Source organism: Crocodylus porosus, unplaced genomic scaffold (assembly GCF_001723895.1).
Source record: "Crocodylus porosus isolate Cpor-Errol unplaced genomic scaffold, CroPor_comp1, whole genome shotgun sequence".
NCBI lineage: Eukaryota > Metazoa > Chordata > Crocodylia > Crocodylidae > Crocodylus > Crocodylus porosus.
Genome location: NW_017728919.1, coordinates 1,895,375 through 1,917,258, shown reverse-complemented (window position 1 = coordinate 1,917,258; position 21,884 = coordinate 1,895,375). Strand labels below are relative to the sequence as shown.

The following is a 21,884-nucleotide window of genomic DNA, read 5'->3' as shown; positions in this document are numbered from 1 at the left end:
CGCGGGACGCCCCCGCAGCGCGGCCGGCCGGGCAGCCCTGACCTCCCCCGCTCTGAGGACGTGCACAAAACCAGACCCCTGGTCGCAAAGCCAGACCTTGTAGCAGAGGGCAAGGGCACTGTCTTCCCTGCAAGCTTTCAGGATCCAAGCCCCTTCGTCAGGCCCTGGGAAAAGCGCAGATGGTACAAGATGGCCAGAAGCCCCCGTCGGTGGGAGATAAACCTCGTTTTTGCCCAGACGGAGCCGAAGAGGGAAGGCTGTCTGCGGGTGTTGTGGCCTTGGTACGACAAGAACCTTGTCTGCCTGTGTCCTTAGACCCACACGGCTACAACCCGCACCCCCGCCGTCGTAGCACTGCACCCAGTTCTGGGCTCCCCGTTCAAGGAGTGCAGAGGAGCCAAACCATGATCACAGGGCAGGAGAACAAGCCTTACGAAGAGAGACCGAGCGCCATGGGACTCTTCAGCCTGGAAAACCAAGCACAGGCTGGGGCGGGGGGCATAGTGGCTGCCTGTAAGTATATAAGTGGAGCACATCAGGACCTGGGGGAGTGCCTCAAGGGGTGACAAGGTCCAACGGTCACAAACTCCTCCAGCACCATTTTAGGCTGGACATAAGGAAAAATTTTTTTACTGTCCAAGCCCCCAAGGCCTGGAATTGACTCCCTCCAGAGGTGATGCAAGCTCCTACTCCAGACTCCTTAAAGAAATGTTTGGATGCTTTTCTTGCTGGGATCCTTTGACCCCAGCTGACTTCCTGCCCCTGGGGCAGGGGCCTGGACTCGAGGATCTTCTGGGGTCCCTTCCAGCCCTAATGTCTATGAAGCCTCCAGGATGGAGACTCCACCACCTCTCTGGGGAGCCTGTTCTGGCGCTTCATCCTCCTCCTCGTGAGAGGTTTTCCTAATATAGAAAATGAGGATGAGCAGGGACCCCAGGAGGTCACCTCTTTGGGCAGCCTGTTCCAGTGCTGTACTACCCTACAGTGAGAGGTTTTTCCTAGTATCATAAAAAATGAGGGCTGGAAGCGACTTAAGGAGGCACACCTAGTACAACCCCTTGCTCCAAAAGCAGGACCAGCCCCAACTACATCATCCTAGCCAAGGCTTTGTCTAGCCTGGTCTTAAATACCTCCAACGATGGAGACACCACCACCGCTCTGGGGAGCCTGTTCCAGCACTTCACCATCCTCATGAGAGAGGTTTTCCTGGTATCTAACCTAAACGTCCCTGGCTGCAACTGCTTTCTCGGGCTGGAGGGACTTGCGCGCTCAGGATGGCGCCCTGGCCATGCAGGTCCCCCAAAGCATTTTGGGCGAGACACCCAAAAACTCCCAAGTGGCTTTTGTAGCCTAGACCGGCAACCTGCAGCAGGGGAACTCCTGTCACAGGATGAGGAGGTTCAGGCAGCCCCTCTCAGAGAGCGAGGTATAGGGAGAGGACAGCGGTGCAGAGGTATTTCACTTTTCTCCCTTGAACGTAATGCCCGTAGCTGGAGGTATAGACTGAAGCAAATATGATGCCCCTTTCCATGGCAGGGGATAAGGGAGGAAGAGAGACCTGTATTGTCACCAAAATGCAGCCACCCCTGGGTCATGGCAACAGCTCTGGAGAAGAGTGCTGGTAACTACATAACAGGGCAAGGCTTCCCCTGAAGGTAGGAGAGCTGCTCAAAAGGCAGACAGGATGCAATTACTGTTAAAATACCAAGTCCTGATGCAGGCTGGTCTCAACACACGTGATGAAGACCATTCCGGTGGCCAGGGGGACAGCAAGAAGCTAAAACAAGGGTCAGTACCAGAGTATCAACGCAGGATGATTGATGGCCCGAAGGGAGGAGGGCGGTTGTTTTCCAAAGTACATGGAGTGGCACCGAAGGCCAGAAGCTGCGCTTTGCATTAGCAACACTGTTAAGAGGGACCATGGAGCATCGAAAGTGCTTGTGCAGCACGTTCCGTGTTCGAAGTCCTTGATGAAACCATTAACTATTTAACACTTTTTGGCATGATACACAAACAGGAAAAACTTATCTGGAGCTTCCCCCCTCACCACTAGGGATCTCTGGGATGTACCAGGTACATTCTAACAGCAGAAGGAAGATTTATGTCTTACAAGAGTCCAGAATGCATTTTAGCACAGTCTGGTGGGTTTTCTTTGCTCTTTGGAAACTGCAAAAGTCTGAGGAAAATACTGCTAAATACAGCTTTAAAAGCCATTAAAGCAAGTCAGCTGAGCACTCAGCCAGCTACTGTGTGGCAGTTCACATAGAAGCAGAATGAGGATCTCCTGTAAGATTAAGGCTGGGCAGCTGCAACCATGTGAAGGCAGCCAGAAACCACTAGAAACAATGCAGGCAGACATCCCCTGGGAACACTCTTCATTTATTTGCTTCCCACCCCATGAGAGACCCCAAGGCCCCACTCTAATATTAACACCCTCAGCCCAAGAGGCTCCTTCTCTGTGCTTCAGCCTCTGCAGGGCAAAGATGGCGCTGCTTCTGGCCCCACAGAAATGCCCTGAGATTTAAATGCCCTCCCTTTTCTAAAGGCACAATAGGAACCTTAGACAAAAGGCACTGTTAGAGTCCAGCAACAGGAGGGACATGTGGACCGCATTGCACCTTGCAAGTTCCAGCTGCAGGGTCCGTATTTGAATCCATGGATGCTTATAACCAGGAAGACTGTCTGTTGAACTGTCAAATTAAAAGCTCGTCACAAAAGGACAGAAGACGCTGAATCAGCACAACACTTATGGGCATTGCCCTGATCACTGCCATGTTCAGAGATGGGACGAGCTTGGATCTGGTGTCTCACACCAATTATAGAGTTGGCAGAGACCGCAGCAGTGATAAAGTGCAAGCTCCTCCACCCCGCTGGGCCCCAAGAACAGCATGTTCCCCTAGTTTTACACTGACAGGGCTGGCTCCTACTATGCCACTTGCTTGCATTGTTTACATTTTTAAGTCAATTTATCATGGCCCATCAAGTGGGGAATGGCTGCACCAAAAACACAAGCCCTTTTCACATCTCCTGCAGACAGCTCCACAAAGGAAACATTCATTAGAAACTGGACCACAATAGCCTTCCATTCAAAATAGCTGCTTGCTAAACAAGCCAAGGAAAGGGACAATGAGCCCTTTCAGAGCAATCACAACTGAGGTGGGCACAAAAGAAATGCCACAGCATAGTGGAAAGCCCTCCCCCTCCCCACAAGTGACAGAACCAGAAATTCAGGCACAGTTAACTCAAGCACTAGCACATTAGGAAGGTCCAAGCTGCAGGACCCACACAGGTCTTTAATCATTAGCCTATTACATCAGGCAGCAACTGCCTCAAAGCAATATTAGGTACTGCACAGGTGTCACCTGAGGCTACAGAGGTACAATCACATGGTGTCACATCATACTTGTTCTCCAGTAGATCAGGTCAATGAGTGCTTTTGCTTTTTAGGAACGAACCTGAGCAAACATGCCTTTTACCCAAGCTGGCAGTCACAAGGAGTTAACAAGGGACATAGGCCAAGATGCAGTTCTGCCCTATCCCCATGTTGTAGGAGACTAGATTTTACTACCAACAGATCAACGCTGACCCACTACTATTAGGGTACTCAGGTGTGGCTATTTTTACTTGGGGGAAACTTCACTTTCCTCTCTCAGCAGCAGCATCCTGTGACGCTGCATAAGGAGCATCTCTCTTTTAGGGAGATGCAGAGGCAGGCACTGGTGTTGAAATCAAGGGAAGGGGCAGGTTCTCAGCACCATGCTCTTGGAAAGCCCCAGAGGTAAGAATTGCAAGCATGGTGGTAACTCAGGACTCACCCACATCCCAGCGGCACTACAGAGAGAAGAATTAATCTATACACTTTACCCGAAAGGAACATCCACCTCATGTATGACCCAACTTGGGGAAGAATTACTTTCATTCCAGCAGGCAAAGTAAGAGCTACGCAGGTCCAGAAAAGGTTTTATTAGGAATGTTTAAGGTACAGTGTTGCAAACTCTTCTGCACTGTATTTTAAACAAGCAGTTCAGGTGCTAGTTAAGTCACAACACAAGCTTAAAGGCCACACATCTCCAAGCGGCTACATGACACAAGCTTGGCATCGTCTCGCTGGCTGCGCGAGACCATGCCACGCTGAGAGATGCGAGACCAACTTGCATGATGAATTCTTCACACTGCCAAAGAGGCTTTGTGCATCACCCTCAAGTTCCCAAGGTACCGCAGCCTGGATCCACAGCCTGGGTCCCCCTCCCCGAGTCCTCATGCGCTGGGGGCATACTGCATGACCAACCGGTCAAAGTCATTCTCCTTCAAATCAATCAAGAACAAAATAGAGATGCTTGGTTTTCTGCTACTGAAGGATGAATGCCTAGTGGGCCAGAGAAGAGGCTAACACACCTGTAATGTGCAGGCAATACTAAACTTAGAGTAGCCTAAATCAGCTGTTATCAACTTTTTCTGTATAAGAAACTTCCATGCCCTTATCTTACAAAGCTTCCCTCCCATCCCATCCCCTTCCCTAGCAAGGCTCAGCCAGGATCCTCCTCCTACTCAGCCAAACAAGAAGGGCAGAGTGGGCACAACCCTCAGACTGAGAACCCTCTCTAAGCTATAGTTTGTCACAGGTCCAGGCAGGCATCCCTCCTTTGATTACTACTTTGTTCAAATATCTGCAGCTGTCTTCACAACCACAAGGGCTGGAATCTGGATTTTTACTTCTAAACAAAAAAAATGAAAGTGGAAGGATGAGCTTGATCTTCCTGAAACCTGGTTGTGACCTGCTCGAGTTATCAACACTCACAGATGGAGAACCGCTACTGTAAGTGACCTGCTGGGCTAATTCAGGCAATGCCATGACCCATGATACCACTAGATTGGGATGTGAACTGGTTACCTTTGCCTGATACTCCTTTATAAACGGGTGGTTTTTATGTGCATCTTTTAATTGTGACAGGTAGCGATTTGTAACCTAGGAGAAAGAGAAACAGATCACTTATGCACCGAGGTGGGAGGACAGAAAGCCAAGCTGAAACAACAGGCACTTTATAATTTGCTTCCAGAGAGCTTTACAACCTCTCGTTTCCCTCCCACTAACTCCAGGGTGAGTATCACCTCCAGTTCAGATCAGGATAAGATTCTCCTATGTCCTGACCACCAGGAGCCCCAGCATGAATCAAGAGGAGCTACAGATGCTCATCACCTTTGGAAAAAAAAATCAGACCTTAAATGACACGCGCAAAGTTACACTGGGTTGAAGCAAAGCTAGAGCTGGGACTCAGGAGTTGCAGGCTACTGCTCCTGCATTCCTTCACCCCAAACTTCCCTCTCAACCATATGGAAATGCTCAGGTTGAGACAAAGGTACAATACTGAGCTGACAATCTACAACGGGGTTAAAATATTCCAGTTATGGAAGGAGCCTGTAGGACCTTAAAGCCCAAGCAAGCTCACTACTCGGTATCAGGAGGACACTCACATTTAGGGGAGAACTAGCCTCACCTCTGGAGGTTTGCCCAAGTGCTGGGACAGGACAACGAAGTTGATTAAAGTCTCAGGGTGGCTGCTATCCTGAAAACAGAGAAACCAAACATTAGGCCCACCTGACCTGCCTCCCAACCATTTTAACCAGGTGCAACAGATTTCTGCAACTGGAAGCCAACCTCTCCTGAAGAAACCACAGCTCAAAGCACAGGAAGAGACAAGTTAAATGAACAGAGCCACTAAAAAGTAATATGTTCCTTAGTGAATGCAAGATGGGTAGGTGTGTTCTGAGGCAGGCAGATGAAGGCCAAAAAGTTGGCCATCCAAGGGTGGGGATTTCTCTGTAATGTGCAGCCTCATGGAATGAAATATATTATATACAATAAAGTAAGGCCCAGTCTACTCATAACTGGACAACCTGCTTGAGGCTGTCTGGAGCCTCACAGAGAATTCAGAAGGAAACAGGACTTACAAAAAATGCTATGGAAATAAAACATGTTTAGAAAGTTTCCTGGAGGCTGCAAACAAACAAGGTGGGGCACAAGAGCAGAATTTGAGATTAAACCTTTACAAAAGGGTCTTAGAAATGTATACAGGAAGTTGAACCATAAGAACTTGCTGTATCTCAGTTTTTCAATGGGAAAGATTTGAAACCACAGTTACGGTGTCATCCTACCTTGTCCAATGCCTCTTGAAGCACGCCCTCTGCATCCTCCCATTTGCTCTGAGCCATGTAGCATGCAGCTTGCCCATTGAGCAGAAGCAGGGTGGGTGAACTTTTGTCTGCCATCTCTTGGAAGATGTAATAAGCATCCTGTAATTTCTCACCACCCTAGAAAGATTGCAACAATTGATTTCATAGACATTAGGGCTGGAAGGGACCTTGGAAGATGATCGAGTCCAGCCCCCCACCCAAAGGGCAGGAAGTCAGCTGGGGTCATAGGATCCCAGCAAGATAAGCATCCAATTTGCTCTGAAGCTGTTCAATGTAGGTGCTTGAACCACCTCCGATGGCAGGCTGTTCCAGACCTTGGGGGCTCGGACAGTAAAGAAGTTCTTCCCTATGTCCAGCCTGAAACAGTCTTGTAGTAGTTTATGACCATTTGACCTCATCATCCCTTGGGGCGCTCTGGTGAACAAACATTTCCCCCAGATACTGGTGGTCACCCCTGATAAACTAATAGGTGGCCATCAGATCACCCCTGAGCCTGCGCTCTTCCAGGCTAAAGAGCCCCTTTGCTCTCAGCCTGTCATTGTAAGGTCTGCTTTCCTGACCTCTGATCATGCGTGTGGCTCTTCTCTGGACTCTCTCAAGCTTCTCCACATCCTTTTTGAATTGTGGAGCCCAAAACTGGACGCAGTACTCCAGCTGTGGCCTCACCAAGGCCGAGTACAAGGGGAGAATGACGTCCCGGGATTTGCTTGAGAAGCATCTATGGATGCAAGTCAGCATTTTGGTCGCTTTACTAGCCGCAGCATCGCATTGCAGGCTTATGTTCATCTTGTGGTCAGTGATGACCCCCATGATGATCTGTGTTACTGCTGTGCTAAACCAAGAAGAATGCATGCAGCTGTTTCAGGTGAAGGCCTGAATGCTGCAAAAGCAATGCAGCTCCACCACTCAGCTGAATCATCTCTCTTTGATCAGCAGCAGTCTGTGTACCAGACGCAGGGCAGCTGGGAAGTCCAAGATATTTGAGTAATTTACTCTAATGTAAATGAAGTATTTACATTCCTCCAATTTAGTTTGCACACCTTGGCTGAAGGATGTCTGAGGGTATTTGAGTAATACAGCAAAGCACGCTGCTGCCTATAATACTCACTATTGCTAGATTCACCCAGGCAGTAGCCAGCTGAGTGAGGGTGGCATCCTCATCTTGTTCCTGCATCTTCTTTAGCTCCTTGCTGCATGAACACAAACAGAAGTCAAAGAATGTGGAATGGACAGAGTACCGTTTGGTTCTTTAAGATACACACTTACGGCTTGAGAAAGGAGAGAAAGAAGCTTGCTGCCTTTGCATCTCAGGGATTCAGAGTGGTTTGTGACTGGTTCTGTATAGCCGTATCCTCCCCTGTCCCTGAGGCACAATGGTACTGGGCTATCTCCAGCATGTGGGAAGCACCTCAAATGTCAGCAGAAGGCAGTTCTGCCCCCCTTGTAGAAAGCAGTGACCCACTCCCTGGAAGTGCAAATCAATCTCAACCTTATTGGCCAGAGGCTGCCACATTTCTCAGATCCCAGCCAAGCAAAGGCTCCTGTCCACTACACCTATGACCATCAGCTTCAGAAGCTGTCCCATGGGCACTGAATACAGAGCAAAACTGGAACTGAACATTGCAGCCTGTGGGGCTAGGTAGATTAAATCTTCTCAAGAGGTCAGAATCAACAAGCCTGGCGAGCACACATTCTCAAAACAAAAGGAACTGAACATACAAGCTATCAGAGATATGTGTGGCACATTGGAGAAGGCAATCTTACCGAGCTAGATCCAATCTGTCAAGCTTCAGAAGTATCTGGATCATCATGGCCATGCTGCAGGGAACAAAGGCAATCAGATCTGCAGCCTCTTGGGTACTTGGCTCTTTACATATCCCCTGTACACTGCAGCATCTAGAATCCAGGCATTGTTCCAGGAACTGTCCCCCCCAGAGGCCTGGGGCCAGCAATCATTATGACAGTGTTCCTCTTTTTGCATCAAGGGTTACATTCTTAGCTGTCTCCAGTCCTACATCTATTTCTGCTCTTAGGTCTACCTGATCCCCCAGTTAATTTCCAATGAGTGCTTTATAACACATTCTTACCAAGTGCTTATTTCAATTTGTGAAGCATAAAACCAAGATCACCCCCTTTTTATTACAATGCAACTTCATTATAACAAACTCCCTTGGAACCAGGATAAGAGTTCATTAAAAAGAGGGCGTGTGCACTTTAAAAGGATTAGTCAATTTGCTGAACCCTAATAACGAAGAAGTTGGATCCTGCTGTGAGGATTATTAAAAGTGGAGGCTTCTTATACAGAGTAGTACTGTACTGTTAAATAAAAAGTTTGGATTTGCAAGAACAGATTGGTAGCATAAGAGTGATGTTGTAGCCATGACAGTCCAGAAATTACACAAGAGGCAAGGATTTTTTTAGATTGGTATCTTTTATTGGACCAACTATGTAGTTGGGATAAAAGTTAGATGAACTTTTGAATGCAAGGCATTCTTTGTCAAATCTCCGGCAGAGTCCAATAAAAGATATCGCTCTAAGAAATCCCCATCTGTCACAGCAGTAGATCAGCATTTAGTTGCAGTCAAAATTACTGAAGCAGAACAGGAAATCAGCAGACTTCTTTCCTCATTCTGAATCCTGAGGAGTGTCTTGGTGCTTAAATCTCCAGTATAAAACACCTGGTCTCATTTAACTCAGTTTCTGTGGGTCAAGTATAACTCAACACTGCTGCAGCCCACAGCATCAGGACACTAAGACAGGTCTTGCCTACAGACACAGCCTGGATATTTGACCCCCCCTCAGACAGTCTGCTACTTAGGATACAGAGACAATGCCAGCAAGTTGAAACAAGCATCTTATTTTACTGTCTTTGCAACAATAAAAAAGCAGGCTGTATTATCTGGGCATGTGGCAGAAAAGTCTGCTCCCACTCACTGACTGCTCCATCACTACAGCACTGGAACTCATCTCAATAACCATGAACATCCAAGATAACAAATCTTGGGTTCCTTAATACACACTGGGCAAGGGTGTGTCTTAGTCCTGGGTGAAGCCAAATCACCCATCATTTAAAAGGTCAGCATCTCACTGAAATAGCATCTGCTCAGTGTCTCAAAAGTTCCTAATAAGCTTCAACATAAGTCAACTGTTGCCCATTTGCATGGCAGTCTGTCCTCATATAATGAAGAGTGCAACTTTGTGACCATCCCCGGTTGTTTGAGCTGGACTTACCACTCCAAGCTTTCCCCTTGGTGCAGCGTGCGTAGAGCTGCATCAGGGTTTTTGTCATGAAAATAGATGGAAGCTGCCATGAGCAAGAAAGTTGTATTGGTCACATCAACACTTTTTGCCATCTTCTTGTCCAAATCAGCAACAATCGCATCCCTGGAAAGAAAAGAATAAGGGTTAGGGAATAAGTCACTGACTTGCCAAAACAAGCAAAAAACAATGACCTCAGCAGAAAGACTCCATGGGATTCTTTAAATTAAGTGTTTTGGACTAAATAAACCAACAGTGAGGAAAGAGGAGTGTTTTTCTTGCCCCCAGTACTCAAAAACAAACCACGGGAATTTTACTAAATAGGACCAACAATATAGCAAAGCTGAAGAGTTCTAGTTCAAATTGGTAAGCTTTCAGCAATATAGCCAAAGTGCCTGAAATCAGCTATTGAAAAGTAGTGATAGACATACAGATAGTCCTCTTCTACTGCCAATTAAATTGAGCTGTGCACCTTTAAAATCTCAGTTCAGCTAGCAGAAGTTAGAAGGACAGACAGATAACTAGTTGGATCAACCAGCAGGAACTGCTTAAATAAGAACTGCTCGAGTTCACTGTTATGACTTAAAGTTTGAGTGTATTTTAGTGTGCACTGCCACTGAAAACACAAGTAGATACCTGGCTGCGGACTGTTAAAAGTGCATCAACATTTTGTTAATATGCTAAAGAATACATTGTTCAACACACCAACAAACTTCAATACTTGTTTTTATGCCGCATAAATCAGTTTCAGGGCAACGATATTCTGATCCGCTGAATTTGGAGCATGAGAAAAAGAGCATAAACATGGGCCACGATCCTACATAATTTCAAACAAGGCTACATGCCATCAAAGGATTGCCCCCAGCCATATTTCATTACAGGACCAGAGCCACATACAGCAGTGACCAAGGTTATGCTCCCATTATCGAAATTAGTTTTTCCCCTAGAAACCAGATTGCTGTAACAATGTCCGACTTACCTCTGATTCTCACTCGAAAGATATTCTGCAAACATTTTCACTGCCTGGAGTTCAGGGCAAGCATTGGCTCTGATTTCATCTAGCACAACACCATATTTTCTCTGTTGAGATGAAAGGGAAAGAGTCTGTAAAATGTTATTTGGGACACAGGTGTTGAAGATACGGCCCGTGGAGCCCTCTGATTCAGCCCATAGGCCTCAAGTTGAACCAGTATGCCAGGGCGCATGCCCCACATGATGTCCATGCCAGACTGGCCCTACACAGGCACTGCATGCAGTGGGCACCCTGTGCCAGCCCCACATGCCGCATGCAGTGTGAATCCCATGCTGGGGCTGACATGTGCTGCATACAGTGTGCCGGGGGCCAATCAGGCCCACAAACTGGCCCCACATAGAGCCAGCACATGGGTCCAGTCCAGTGTGGGCACCTCACAGATTGCGTGCTCCATGCACGGGCCCCAGACCAGGGCTGGCGCATGTTGCACACAGGGTTGATCCAGGGCATGCAGTGCATGTTGTGTCTGCACCAGACTGGCTCTGGTGAGTGGGGTCAGTCTATGGGGCCAGTCCAGCCCACACTCGTTATCCAGCCTATGGGGCCAGATGAGTTTGACACCCCTGATTTAGAACAAAGAAGAATAAGTAGTTGACTATAAAACAATATGGGTTAATCTTTGTCACGTGTTCTGACTTGCTCAGAATCTAAGACAGGCTAGGGAGGTAGAGCAAAGACCACCACTGCACGAGTCGCTATTAACCAGTATACTCCCTAGTGCAACCTGAGATGATTAAGCAAAGAACTTTACAAAACTCTTCCCCAATATTTAAATCACCTAGAATAGGCTGGTCATTTCCCCCCCCCCCATTCCTACACACTTAGGCTCAGACTGAGACACCTGAGTCACAAGAAGCCCTGCAACTTCTCACCTATTGCTCTTCACAGAAAACATGGTTTATTTTACTGCGTGTACAGATCTTTCCTGCAGCCATGAATTACACAGCATGTACTATCCGGCGCCATCCATCATTAACTAAAAACATTGACTTTTTTCTTTTAAACAGGACTGGTTTTGACACCTTCAGGTGCCTACACCACTGCAGCTCTTTGACTTTGAGCATCGCTGCCTCAGCACAGACCTAGCCCAACTAGGTTCCCCGGTACTTCCAGAAAAGGCCTCTAATAAGAATCCAAAATGCTGATTTTATACTGAACATTAACATGAATCACGTAACAAAAGGTCAGCTGCACCTTGGATCTAAACAATGGCAACGACAGACTGAGCACAGGGAGGGGCTGCACGCAGGGAGAAGCACAGCAAGGGCAAGGGCAGGAGAACGGGGGGATCGCTATCCTACAACGTTGGCTCTTTGGGACGTCCTTCTTCCATCTCTGATGTAGACCCAGCTGCAATGATCATTTTCCATTTAGATGATCAGGCCAGACACTTGCACCAGGCTGCGATACCTCCATCACATTTGCAGACGGGGCATCGAGTCGTTTGACACACCACGACCAGAGAGTTTTGACCACCGTGGTCGTGTGTCAAGTCCCCACGTCTCCAACAGAAACGAGTCAGAGCTGCCGCAGCGGATCAAAGCCAGGGGCCTTCGGTACTGGGTCTCTCTCAGGCTGCTTATTTGGGCTCCCAAGGACCCACTGAGGACGGCAACGCCTCCAGCTCCCTCAGGCTCGGCAGGCAAAACCACACGCCCCCAACTTCAGCCGGAGCAACTCTCCACTCGCGTGTAAAGCAAGGTGCAGGCCCAGCGAGGTCAGACTGAGCCTCCCTCCCCACCCCCCACGCAGAGCTCACGACCCCCCCCCAGCCCCGCTGCTCACCTGGGCGATGTAGGCGCGGTAGAGGAAGACATCCCGCTCCACCTCACGCTCTGCACTGGACAGCTGTGGGGTGGGAGGAGGGACAATCACTTCAGGGCCGGGGTGGGGGGACCTCACAGGCACAGCCTGGGGCTTGGGGCCCTAAAGTAACATTAGGGGGCGGTGCAGACCCCCATGGTGGTGGGGGCTGTTGGGGGAGGGGATGCTTGACAGGCTCAGCCCCTCCCTCCTGGGGGCGGAAGAGGCATCTGACGGAATTGAGCCCCGCCCCCCCGGGGCTGTGGGGGGCTATAGGGGAGGGGCCGCTTGACAGGCTCAGCCCCTCACCCCGCCGAGCCCCCCCCGGCCGCCGCCGCCGCTCCTGCCGCCATGACACCTGCCCGACACGTCTCCGGAAGCCGCCGCCGCCGCCGGGCGCGGGGGACGCCGGGAGCCGTAGTCTTCCCCCTCACAGGGAACGAGTCAATGGCAAGGCGCAGTGTCACTTCCTGAGCGCCGGAAATGGGGTGGAAGGCGGGGGGGCGGTGACGTACGCGGCGTGCGCCTGCAGCGGGCGGTGGGCGCGGGCATGGCCGGGTTCGGCCCGCTGGGGCTGGCGGCTTGGCTGGCGGAACAGGCGCGGCGCCTCGGCCTGGTGCGCCCCAGCGCCGTGCAGGCCGCCTGCATCCCGCCCATCCTGGAGGGTGAGTGCTCCCGGGGGCGGCTGCGGGCGGGGAGCGGACCCTGGAAGGGTCTGGACTTCACGTGTCCCCTCGCGCAGGTCGCGACTGCATGGGCTGCGCCAAGACCGGCAGCGGGAAGACGGCAGCCTTCGTCCTGCCCGTCCTGCAGAAGCTCTCGGAGGACCCCTACGGCATCTTCTGCCTGGTGCTGACGCCCACCAGGTAGGGGCGGGTCGGCGGCCTGCCCCGTCACAAGTTTCGTAGTCATTTGGGGCTGGACGAGACCTCGCACATTGCCGGGGCAGGAACGAGCAGGTGACCCCGGGGAGGTCTGGGCAGGCGCTTGCTGGGTGCTGGTCCCTTGCCTGGAACTGCCCGCTTCTCCCTTTCTCTCTTCCTGGTCTGGCACGGAGGAGTAACAGAGCGGGCAGACATTTGCATCTGTTGATGGCTTGGGAGTATCGTGCTCAATGGTACTAGATCAGAGTTAAGGTTCACATGAGTCCAACATCCTGCCTCCCAAAAACTGGTTTGGATTCAGCGTTACAGCATAACTGGGCATCCCCATAAACATCCCATTTCACTTTGAATTCTACTGAGTGTTGGGCCTTGTTGATGTTGTGTGTCAATAAATTACTTTATGAGCAAAGTGGGGCGGGGGAAATCTATTGGTTCTTAGCTTCCTGGTTCCAGCTGTGATTTCCCTGTGACCCTGTCCTTTGAGGTAAGAAGACAGTCCCCATAACCTTTCTGTGCTTTCCCTCGTCCTCTCTCGCAGGGAGCTGGCCTACCAGATTGCAGAGCAGTTCCGCGTTCTGGGAAAGCCGCTTGGATTGAAGGACTGCATCGTTGTCGGAGGAATGGGTAGGTGTGGGCCGCCTGTGCCTGGTTCGCTTCAGGGCTGTTTAAGGAACCGCGAGCTGAAACCATACAGTGACTTTGGGGGAATCTGTGCTTGTCCAGAAGCCGTGGCGTTCTCCCTGTTGGTAAAATCTCACATTCAGCACCAAAATGTGGCATCTCCTGGTTTCCCAGACTTGGGTCCTGGCTATCCCTTTTTAACAACCACAGCAAGAAGGGAGAACTGATCCAGATTAGGATCTGGATGGTGGTCTGCTTTGTCACTGAAACAACAGTCTGAACAAAACAATATGTTTGTGTGATTTATTTTTGATTAAAAATTATTACTTTACACATAAGCCAAGTTCAGCACATGTGGCTGCTCGTGTCTCATTGAGGGGACCCTCCTTTGTGCTAGAAACGAGGGAAACATTTTACATGTAAACACTTCCTTGCTGTGTTTTAGACATGGTGACCCAGGCACTGGAGCTCTCCCGCAAGCCTCATGTTGTCATTGCAACACCTGGCCGGCTGGCCGATCATCTCCGCAGCTCCAACACCTTCAGCCTCAAGAAAATCAAGTTCTTGGTAAGGTGGTGGTTCAGCTCCTTTCCTGCCTGAAGAATTTCTCCCACATGACCTGCTGCGCCTGGGCACATTAGCCTAGGTCAGAACTGGTGGTCCTGGCCCCCAGACCTGTGTTCAGCTCAGATCCTCCTGCCCTGCATTGCTGTTCTTCACAGCTGCGGTTGACGCTTGTTGTTTGCCTGTGGCTAAGGTTTTGGATGAAGCTGACCGGCTGCTGGAGCAGGGCTGTACTGATTTCACCAAGGACCTCGAGGTGATTCTAGGAGCAGTCCCAGCAAACAGGCAGACGCTGCTCTTCAGTGCCACACTGACTGACACACTTAATGAGCTGAAGAGTCTTGCCATGAACAAACCCTTCTTCTGGGAATCTCTGGCAGAGTAAGTCTCCTGCTTTGCTTCATGTTCAGTTCGCACATGCTTCCCCCTGTCCTGATGTTGTCCCTTCTCTTCACCCTGCCATTCCAGCCCCAAATTTGACCCATTGTGGCATCTTGGAATAACTCCCGTGGGGCCTTTTCTCCCCATCCCCAAAACAGAGTGCGAACAGTAGACGAGCTGGATCAGCGCTACCTGCTTGTGCCAGAGAGAGTCAAGGATGCATACCTGGTCCATTTGATCCAGACATTCCAGGATGAGCATGAGGACTGGTCCATTATGATCTTCACCAGTACCTGCAAGTGAGTTCAGTGCCTCTCACCATGGGCCAGTTCATGTTATGGCTGCTAGGGCTCATCCCCCAGCCTCCTCCTTGTTATCAGCAAAGCCAGAAAAGCATTCACTATTCTAGCCCAAGCTGAACTTAAGGCAAGTCCTTCCCTACCTCCTGAGAAGGCCCCTGCAGGGCAGGCCTTGCAGTACCTAAAAATATAACCCAGTGGAGGGGCCTGGCCTAATTGCTTTGAGGGCCCTACTTTTATCCTGACCAGCAGGGGATGGGAAAGCAGTACATCCTCCTCTCCCCTGGGAAAGAAACAGTGAAGGATTTAATGTATGACATGAAGTTAATCCAAAGTTCCATCCTTCCATATCCACATATCTCCATGGACTGGAAAAGCCTTTAGCGCTCTTCAAAAAGCTTGACCTTTCCCAAGGGCCCTTAGCCAGCATTCCCAGACTCCCAAGAACAGCCAGTGTCCACAGGAGAGTTCATGCTAACTGTGGAGCAGGCATCTGGCTTGCTCGCCCAGCCAAGATGCTGCTGGTCACGCACTGCTTTGTGGTGCTTGGAGAATGAGAGGCTCTGGACACTACCTGGTTGTGCCCTGGTTCGCCCACTCCCATGAGGGCTGTGAATATAACGAGGAAATACTTCCTCCTTCAGGGATTGTCAGATCTTGAACATGATGCTGAAGAAGTTCAACTTCCCGTCGGTGGCTTTGCATTCCATGATGAAACAGGCGAGTGACTTGGTGGGGGTGACCTTTGGGGGTGCTGGGACTGCTGTTGTTCTTCATTGTGATGGGTGCTAGGCCTGCTGAATTTCTGACCAGGGACTTCAGCTTTTCCTCACTCATCTATTGAGCCAAAGGATTTGGGAGCTCTTTGGCTTTTGACTCCTGGTCCCTTCCCTTCTTGCTTCTCATGGGAGGGACCAAGCCAAGCAGAAGGCATATAGGCCTGAGCCAGCCTCAGAAGCCCATCTCTGCTGAGGTACCTCAGCCATCACTTGCCCTCTGCTAGCCTAGCTCCAGACATGCCAATGTGGGCTTGTAGCCAGCTGTTACTTTTCGTGAGGCCGGAGAGAGCTACCCACAGCCCCTGAGGCTACAGCACTCCTAACCTGGATCCTTTTCCTCTTGCAGAAGCAGCGCTTTGCAGCCTTAGCCAAATTCAAGTCCAGTGTTTTTAAGATCCTCATTGCCACAGATGTGGCTGCCAGGTAAGAGGAGGTGAAACTTCTCCCTCTGATGCTGAAAGTCTTGAGTGAGTTTCCACTCAAGGCAGCTGGTCCATTGTAGGTAGTAGGGGCAGGGTTGACAAATGGACAGTTTTTTGGGATCCTGCCTCTCCCTTCCTTGTCCAATGCAGAATTCCCCATTGTAGCACAGTCCAGGTTCAGGGCATGTTGTGGAGCTCCTCGTGTAGCTGGGGCAGCTGGATCCTCTGCTCAGCTCCTGCTGTGGAGTACTCTAGCCTGCCAGTTTGCTGGGAGGCAGATTGGCTTGTGGCAGGGGCTGGCTTGCTCTCTGGGCCTGAGGAGCATAATGGGTGTCAGGCAGGTTGCAGGGGGCAGTCTGTGCCATTTTTGTGGTTGCTGGAAGCGTATGTGAAGCAATGGGTAAGTGCACGGAATCGGTTTGCCTCCTAACCGCAGGCCTGTGACTGCCTTGGAGTCTCCAAGGGCTCTCGGTGAAAGCTGAGAACAGGAAATGGGAGTGTTTGTGTTGAACTGCTGCCACACCACCCCTGTGCTTGTGCTCCAGGGGGCTGGATATTCCCACTGTGCAAGTTGTCATCAACCACAACACCCCAGGCCTGCCCAAGATCTACGTCCACCGTGTGGGTCGTACAGCCCGAGCAGGTGAGTGAGAGAAGCTTGCAAGAGGCTCATAGGTAGTGGCAGCTCTGCACAGGAACTAGGTCAGGTGTACGGAAGAACTGTTCCCTAGTTGGGTTTATGGAGGCTCCCTTGTGGCTGCGGGGCAATCTTTTCAGTGCCAGATCAGCTTCTGGCCTCCTGCCGTAGCAGTGCAGAGCACAGGTTCATTTGAACTGAAATCCTACCAGCCCATGGCAGAGACATCTGTGCATGACCCTCCCTCTGGCTTGCTCCCCTCTGTTACCCCCCAGCCATTAAGCCAGCGCAGATGTGCTGGGCAGATGGTGCTTGGAGTAGTTTAGTCCCATCCGTCTCTTTGCTGTCCTCTTGGCTAGTGCATGGGGGGTGCTGTTGGTCAGGCTCACATGGTCACTGGTGACCCTTTGCTATCCTCCAGGCCGGCATGGGATTGCCATTACGCTGGTGACACAGTATGACATCCATCTGGTGCATGCCATTGAGGAGCAGATCAGTAAGTGTGGAGCCTGGGTGCTGCCAGAAGGCATTAAGGATGGCCTAGCCTCCGGGGCTCTTGCACCCATGGATGCAGAGTTGGGTGAACTGATTCAAACTCTGCCTTGGGTTGGAGATTCCCACTTCAAGCCCAGATAAATGCAGGTGGCTGCACTGGCTTTGGCAGGGCTGCCTTACCTGTCTGTCCCCTGGCCTCTCCCTGATACGTGCGCTTCTCCTCCTGTGCCCTGGTTTAGAGACGAAGCTGCAGGAGTTCTCAGTGGAGGAGCGTGCTGTGCTCGACATCCTCACCCAGGTGAACGTCACCCGGCGGGAGTGTGAGATAGTAAGTGTGCGCAGCAGGGATCCACCCCTGTGTTCCTGGCTTGGGCAGGGTGTGTGGCCTTCCCCTTGGATGTGCAGCGGGGGTAGTCTGTGGAGCGGGGGGACTGCAGGACTCTCCTGTTTCTAGAGGAAGCTTGGGGGACGTTCCGAGGAGGCAGGGTTGCATCTGCCGTCTTATGCAGCCTGGGAGCACCCCAGACACAGATTGTTTCCCTGATTGGGAGCACTTGGGGATGGGGAGGGCCTGTCAGCTGCTGAGTTTGCACAGACCTGGCACAACTTGGGGATTCCCAGCAAATGCAGCAACCCCCCTGGCTCAAACTGCTCCATGGAGCTGGACTGCTCCCCTGGGACCTGCCGCATGCCTGGCCCTCATGGCCCCTTTGCATTTTGTTTTGGCAGAAGTTGGAGGCAGCCAACTTTGATGAGAAGAAGGAAATAAACAAACGGAAGCAGATGATCCTGGAGGGCAAAGTGAGTGTCCCCCCCCCCCCAGCAGGCAGGGTTGGTGCGCGATGTATCCCCAGGACAGGTGCCTGGGCCCAGGCATGACAGGCACCTGGGAAGGGTGAGGTTGGCTGGCTGTGGGAGGCCAGCCTGGCCCCGCTACAGAGCATTAGCTCTTGGCGTTTGCCCCTCAGGACCCAGACCTGGAGGAGAAGAGGAAGGTGGAGCTGGCTAAGATCAAAAAGAAAAACAAGCAGTTTCGTGAGAGCGTCCAGCAGGCGCTGCAGGAGCGGATGCAGCTCCAGGTGAAGAGGAAATTGCAGAAGCGAACCCGGCGGCAACAGCGCCTGGCGGCCAAGGAGGAGAAATGAGAGCCCCAGGCCAGGGCGTGGACATGGGCAAGAGCAACTGCTGGACAGCCTGACCTGGTGTGCTTCCAGCACCCTGGAGGCCCAAAACTGCTGGGGGAGGGGTCAATGGTGCTTCTGGGGTAGCCCCTCGTCCTGTTCTAGTCATCTAGAGGGGCTCCTGGAAAAGGTAGGGGAGGTGGGTCACTCAAGCTTGTTTCCCTTTTGTTCTGTTCCCTGTGAAGGGTCTGTCAGGAAACAGAAATGTTGCTGGTCACCAGGAGGCCGTCTCCTGTCTCCTACCCAGGGCTGGTGCTTGCCACTCACTCTTGTTTATAGCTGTGGCTTCCCCCCTGAGCCAGAGTCTAAAAATACTGCGAGCAGCTCAGCTCAGCCCATTGCTGCCTGACCCGGCTCAGGGTGTCTGAAAGGGGAGGAGGGGCAGGGAAGGCTGTGAGTAAATGGGCTCTGGGCTCTTTGTGGTCACACGTGAAGCCTCTTACCTGAACTCATGGATGCTCCTCTTGGATCTGGGTCTCGACCAACGTCCTCTTAGCTCGGCCTCTCTCTGGTGATCCTTATGGATGCCCTGGGCCTCTCTTCTGAAAACAGGTTTCCCTTGCAGTGTCTTGCTTTGGTCGGTCTGAGTCGCTTCCAGCGCTCCCTGGCTCCTGATCAGCAAGGACTTGGCTTTTCTGCCATAGCGAGTCTCTTACTGTCCCGGGGTGATGTCCCCTTGGTCAGTGCCCAATGGTGGCTCTCATCCTGCTCCCTCCATATGAGCCTGTGGCACAGACAGTGTCAATCAGCAGAGCTACTCTGGACCTGCCCTGCAAATGGGGTGCTCATGCCAGAGCAGCCCTGGACGTCCTGGGATGGGGTTTGCCTGGACGTGCCCTGCAGGGGAGAGGGGGAGTCCTCAGGGCCTGGGTCAGAGCTGAGCCCCTCTGAGGTATGTGTCTGCTTTTGTGCTTCCTTGAAGAGCTGCAAATCCCAGGGGCCCAGCCTTGCCCACGTGCCTGCATGAGGGTAGGGGTTCGGTCCCTCTCTTCTGATTTTAATAGCGAGTTTGATTCTCTGGTGCCTTATGTGCTGGTTGTAGCCCCTTGTGGGGCTCCCGGGACAGTTCTTCCACCCAAATAAATGTTCACTTGCTGTAAGTGTCTGGGTGTCCCCCACTTCTGCCCCTATTGTGGCAGCTGCTGTTTGGCTGGAAGCTGTGCCTCTTGCAGCATTTGGCATAAGGTTGGGGCTGAGCGACCTGCTGAGATGAGGCCGGAGCAACCATAAGTCAGTGCGCAAGAAGGCTTTCCCAAGGTATCCCTGTGGCTGTGCCTCGGTGTTACAAGTGCAGTGTGGGGCCTGCAGGTCCAGCTAGGTGCTTTGGGCGCACCTAGAAAGGTGTGGTATGGCCTGGCAGGGAGGAGCCCTGGAGGGAGCTTGCACATGGTTGTGGCAGCTGTAGCAGTGAATGGGTTTGACTGGGTTGCTTGCTCCATGCACACAAAGCGCATGCACAGCCCCATGTGTGCTGCTGGCGCAGCAGTGATGAAACCCTCCCTGGAGCAGGAGGCTCTTGCCTTTCTGTGCTGCCTCTGAGTCTCTCGGCAGCGATCCCCGTCCCGACCAAATACTGCTGTCTGAAGTGTCTGCCGCTCTCCCTGCTGGCATTTTCTCTGTCTCCTTCCAGCATGCAGCAACAGGCGAGGGCTGCATTGTGATATCTTTTTGCTGCCTCCTGTGGCACCTGGAGCAGGTGCCTCTGCACGGGGAGGGGGCATTCTCACGCGCACTCGAGCAGAGGGTCTTGGGAGTGTCTGGGATGGCTTGGGCTGGGATGGGGCCATTGCCCAACAGCTCATGTGTTCACATCTACCCAGTCCAGGGCCCCTGTGCTGTAAATTCATTAGGTCTCAGCCTGGCTTTTCAGTCCCTCGTTGCCTGTCAGCCCCGCTGACACACCTACCCCTGGCCCTGCAGGCCCTGCTCTTGGCTTCTGTCTGCCATGCAGGTGTTTGCATGTGTAGGGGGGAAGAAATCTGCCCCCATTTTACCGGGGCTGCTGCTGCGGGTGGGTGGCAGAACCCAGGAGTCCCGGCTCCTACACCTGGTCGTGCGCATCTGCGCCGGCCCCTTTGCAGCCGTGCCCCACCCCGCCCACCCTGCCTCCCTCCCACTCCCCGCTGCTGCCCGTCTCCCACGTGCTCTGCACGCTCAATTCTTCTGCCCGGGCTCCCCTGAGCTCTTGGAGGGTTTCCCTGCTCCAGTTGCCATGGAGACATTCCAGCACAGCATCTCAGATGCTCTTGTGCAAGCCCTGCGCTGCTGCAGAGCGTGAGGCCACGGCACAGAGGGGGCATGGCCCTGCAGCACGTGGGCATGGTGCTGGAAGCTGGGATGGGGCTGCACGGTCGTGCCCCCCAGTACGACAGCTGTGGGCCCGTCGTGGCTGCCCCTGCCCCTAGAGGCTCAGCGCTGGTTCCTGGACCTTTCTTTAGTCCCATCCCCGGGCACTCATTGTCTTGCCCCTGTCCTCATCCCCGGCTCTGCCTAGTTCTGTAGAGCAGGGAGCAAAGGGAAGTTGGAGGCGGGAGTGGGTTTGGGGGCCCTGTGGCCTAAGCTGGGACAGCAAGGCCTTAGCTGGCGCCTGGTCCCTCCGGAGCAGGCGGTGCAAGGGCCAGGGGAACTCCTGCGCTCGGCTGCAAGGAGGGCAGGTGCCTGCACTAAGCCCATCCGAGAGAACCTGGCAGGACCCAGGTTTCATCTTACTGAGGCAACGGAGCCATGTGGAGCTTTGTTCCTGCTCCAGCTCACATGGGCCTCTGTCCGGAAAGAGCCCCTTCCTGCTGCCCAGTGGTGGCTGACTCTGGCGGCAGGGTCCTCGGCTGCCCCGAGACTGAGTTCTGCGGGGAGTCCCTGGGGGCTGGCTCGCTGCTCCGTGCCTGGCCATGCCCACACCATCCCCTTGCGAGGTGCAAGCGGGGCTGGCTCCAAATTGGACCCGTCTCTCTGGTGCCACCTGTCCTGCCCTGCGTGCCATGCGGCCGGGCCAGCCAGTAGATGGCAGCTCTGGCGTGCTCTGGCAGCCGTGCCGCGGGCTCCTGCAGGCCCTGGTGGGGAGGAAGCGCAGCCCAGGGTATCTGCTGGGGCAGCCAGTTCCTTCCTCCTAAGCACTGTCAAACCAGAGGGGCAGAGCACCCCCAGCAGCTCTGTCACTCCCTGGTGCAGTCCACCTGCCTGGACAGCCCCTTGCAGCAGCACCTTCAGCACCGGTGCTCCGGCCTTGCAGGTCACCCCTAGACGTGTGCGGGCTTGGCATGGCTGCACCTGCCCCTTGAGCCCAGCCGGCGGGACTCATCCTGGTGCCCCAAGAGGCATCCCAGGTGATGAGGCTG

At 52.5% G+C, this 21,884-nt stretch overlaps 2 protein-coding genes across 2 annotated transcripts; one reads left to right on the top strand and one right to left on the bottom strand.

Moving 5' to 3' along the window:
• Positions 1 to 3,933: 3,933 nt before the first annotated feature.
• On the bottom strand, positions 3,934 to 12,639 carry COPE (coatomer protein complex subunit epsilon). Its single transcript, XM_019538436.1, has 10 exons — positions 12,634 to 12,639; positions 12,269 to 12,409; positions 10,430 to 10,530; positions 9,424 to 9,576; positions 7,957 to 8,010; positions 7,301 to 7,382; positions 6,154 to 6,309; positions 5,496 to 5,564; positions 4,892 to 4,966; positions 3,934 to 4,305 (listed from the first exon to the last, which is right to left on the bottom strand). The coding sequence occupies exons 1-10, from the start codon at positions 12,637 to 12,639 to the stop codon at positions 4,258 to 4,260; spliced, it is 885 nt and encodes a 294-aa protein (XP_019393981.1). The 3' UTR covers positions 3,934 to 4,257.
• Positions 12,640 to 12,814: 175 nt separating this feature from the next.
• Positions 12,815 to 18,519, top strand: DDX49 (DEAD-box helicase 49). Its single transcript, XM_019538338.1, has 13 exons — positions 12,815 to 12,951; positions 13,029 to 13,152; positions 13,709 to 13,794; positions 14,237 to 14,358; positions 14,549 to 14,736; positions 14,895 to 15,035; positions 15,680 to 15,755; positions 16,161 to 16,237; positions 16,782 to 16,879; positions 17,295 to 17,369; positions 17,608 to 17,696; positions 18,098 to 18,169; positions 18,337 to 18,519. Exons 1-13 carry the CDS (start codon positions 12,837 to 12,839, stop codon positions 18,511 to 18,513), a joined length of 1,440 nt encoding a protein of 479 aa, XP_019393883.1. The 5' UTR covers positions 12,815 to 12,836; the 3' UTR covers positions 18,514 to 18,519.
• Positions 18,520 to 21,884: the final 3,365 nt, after the last annotated feature.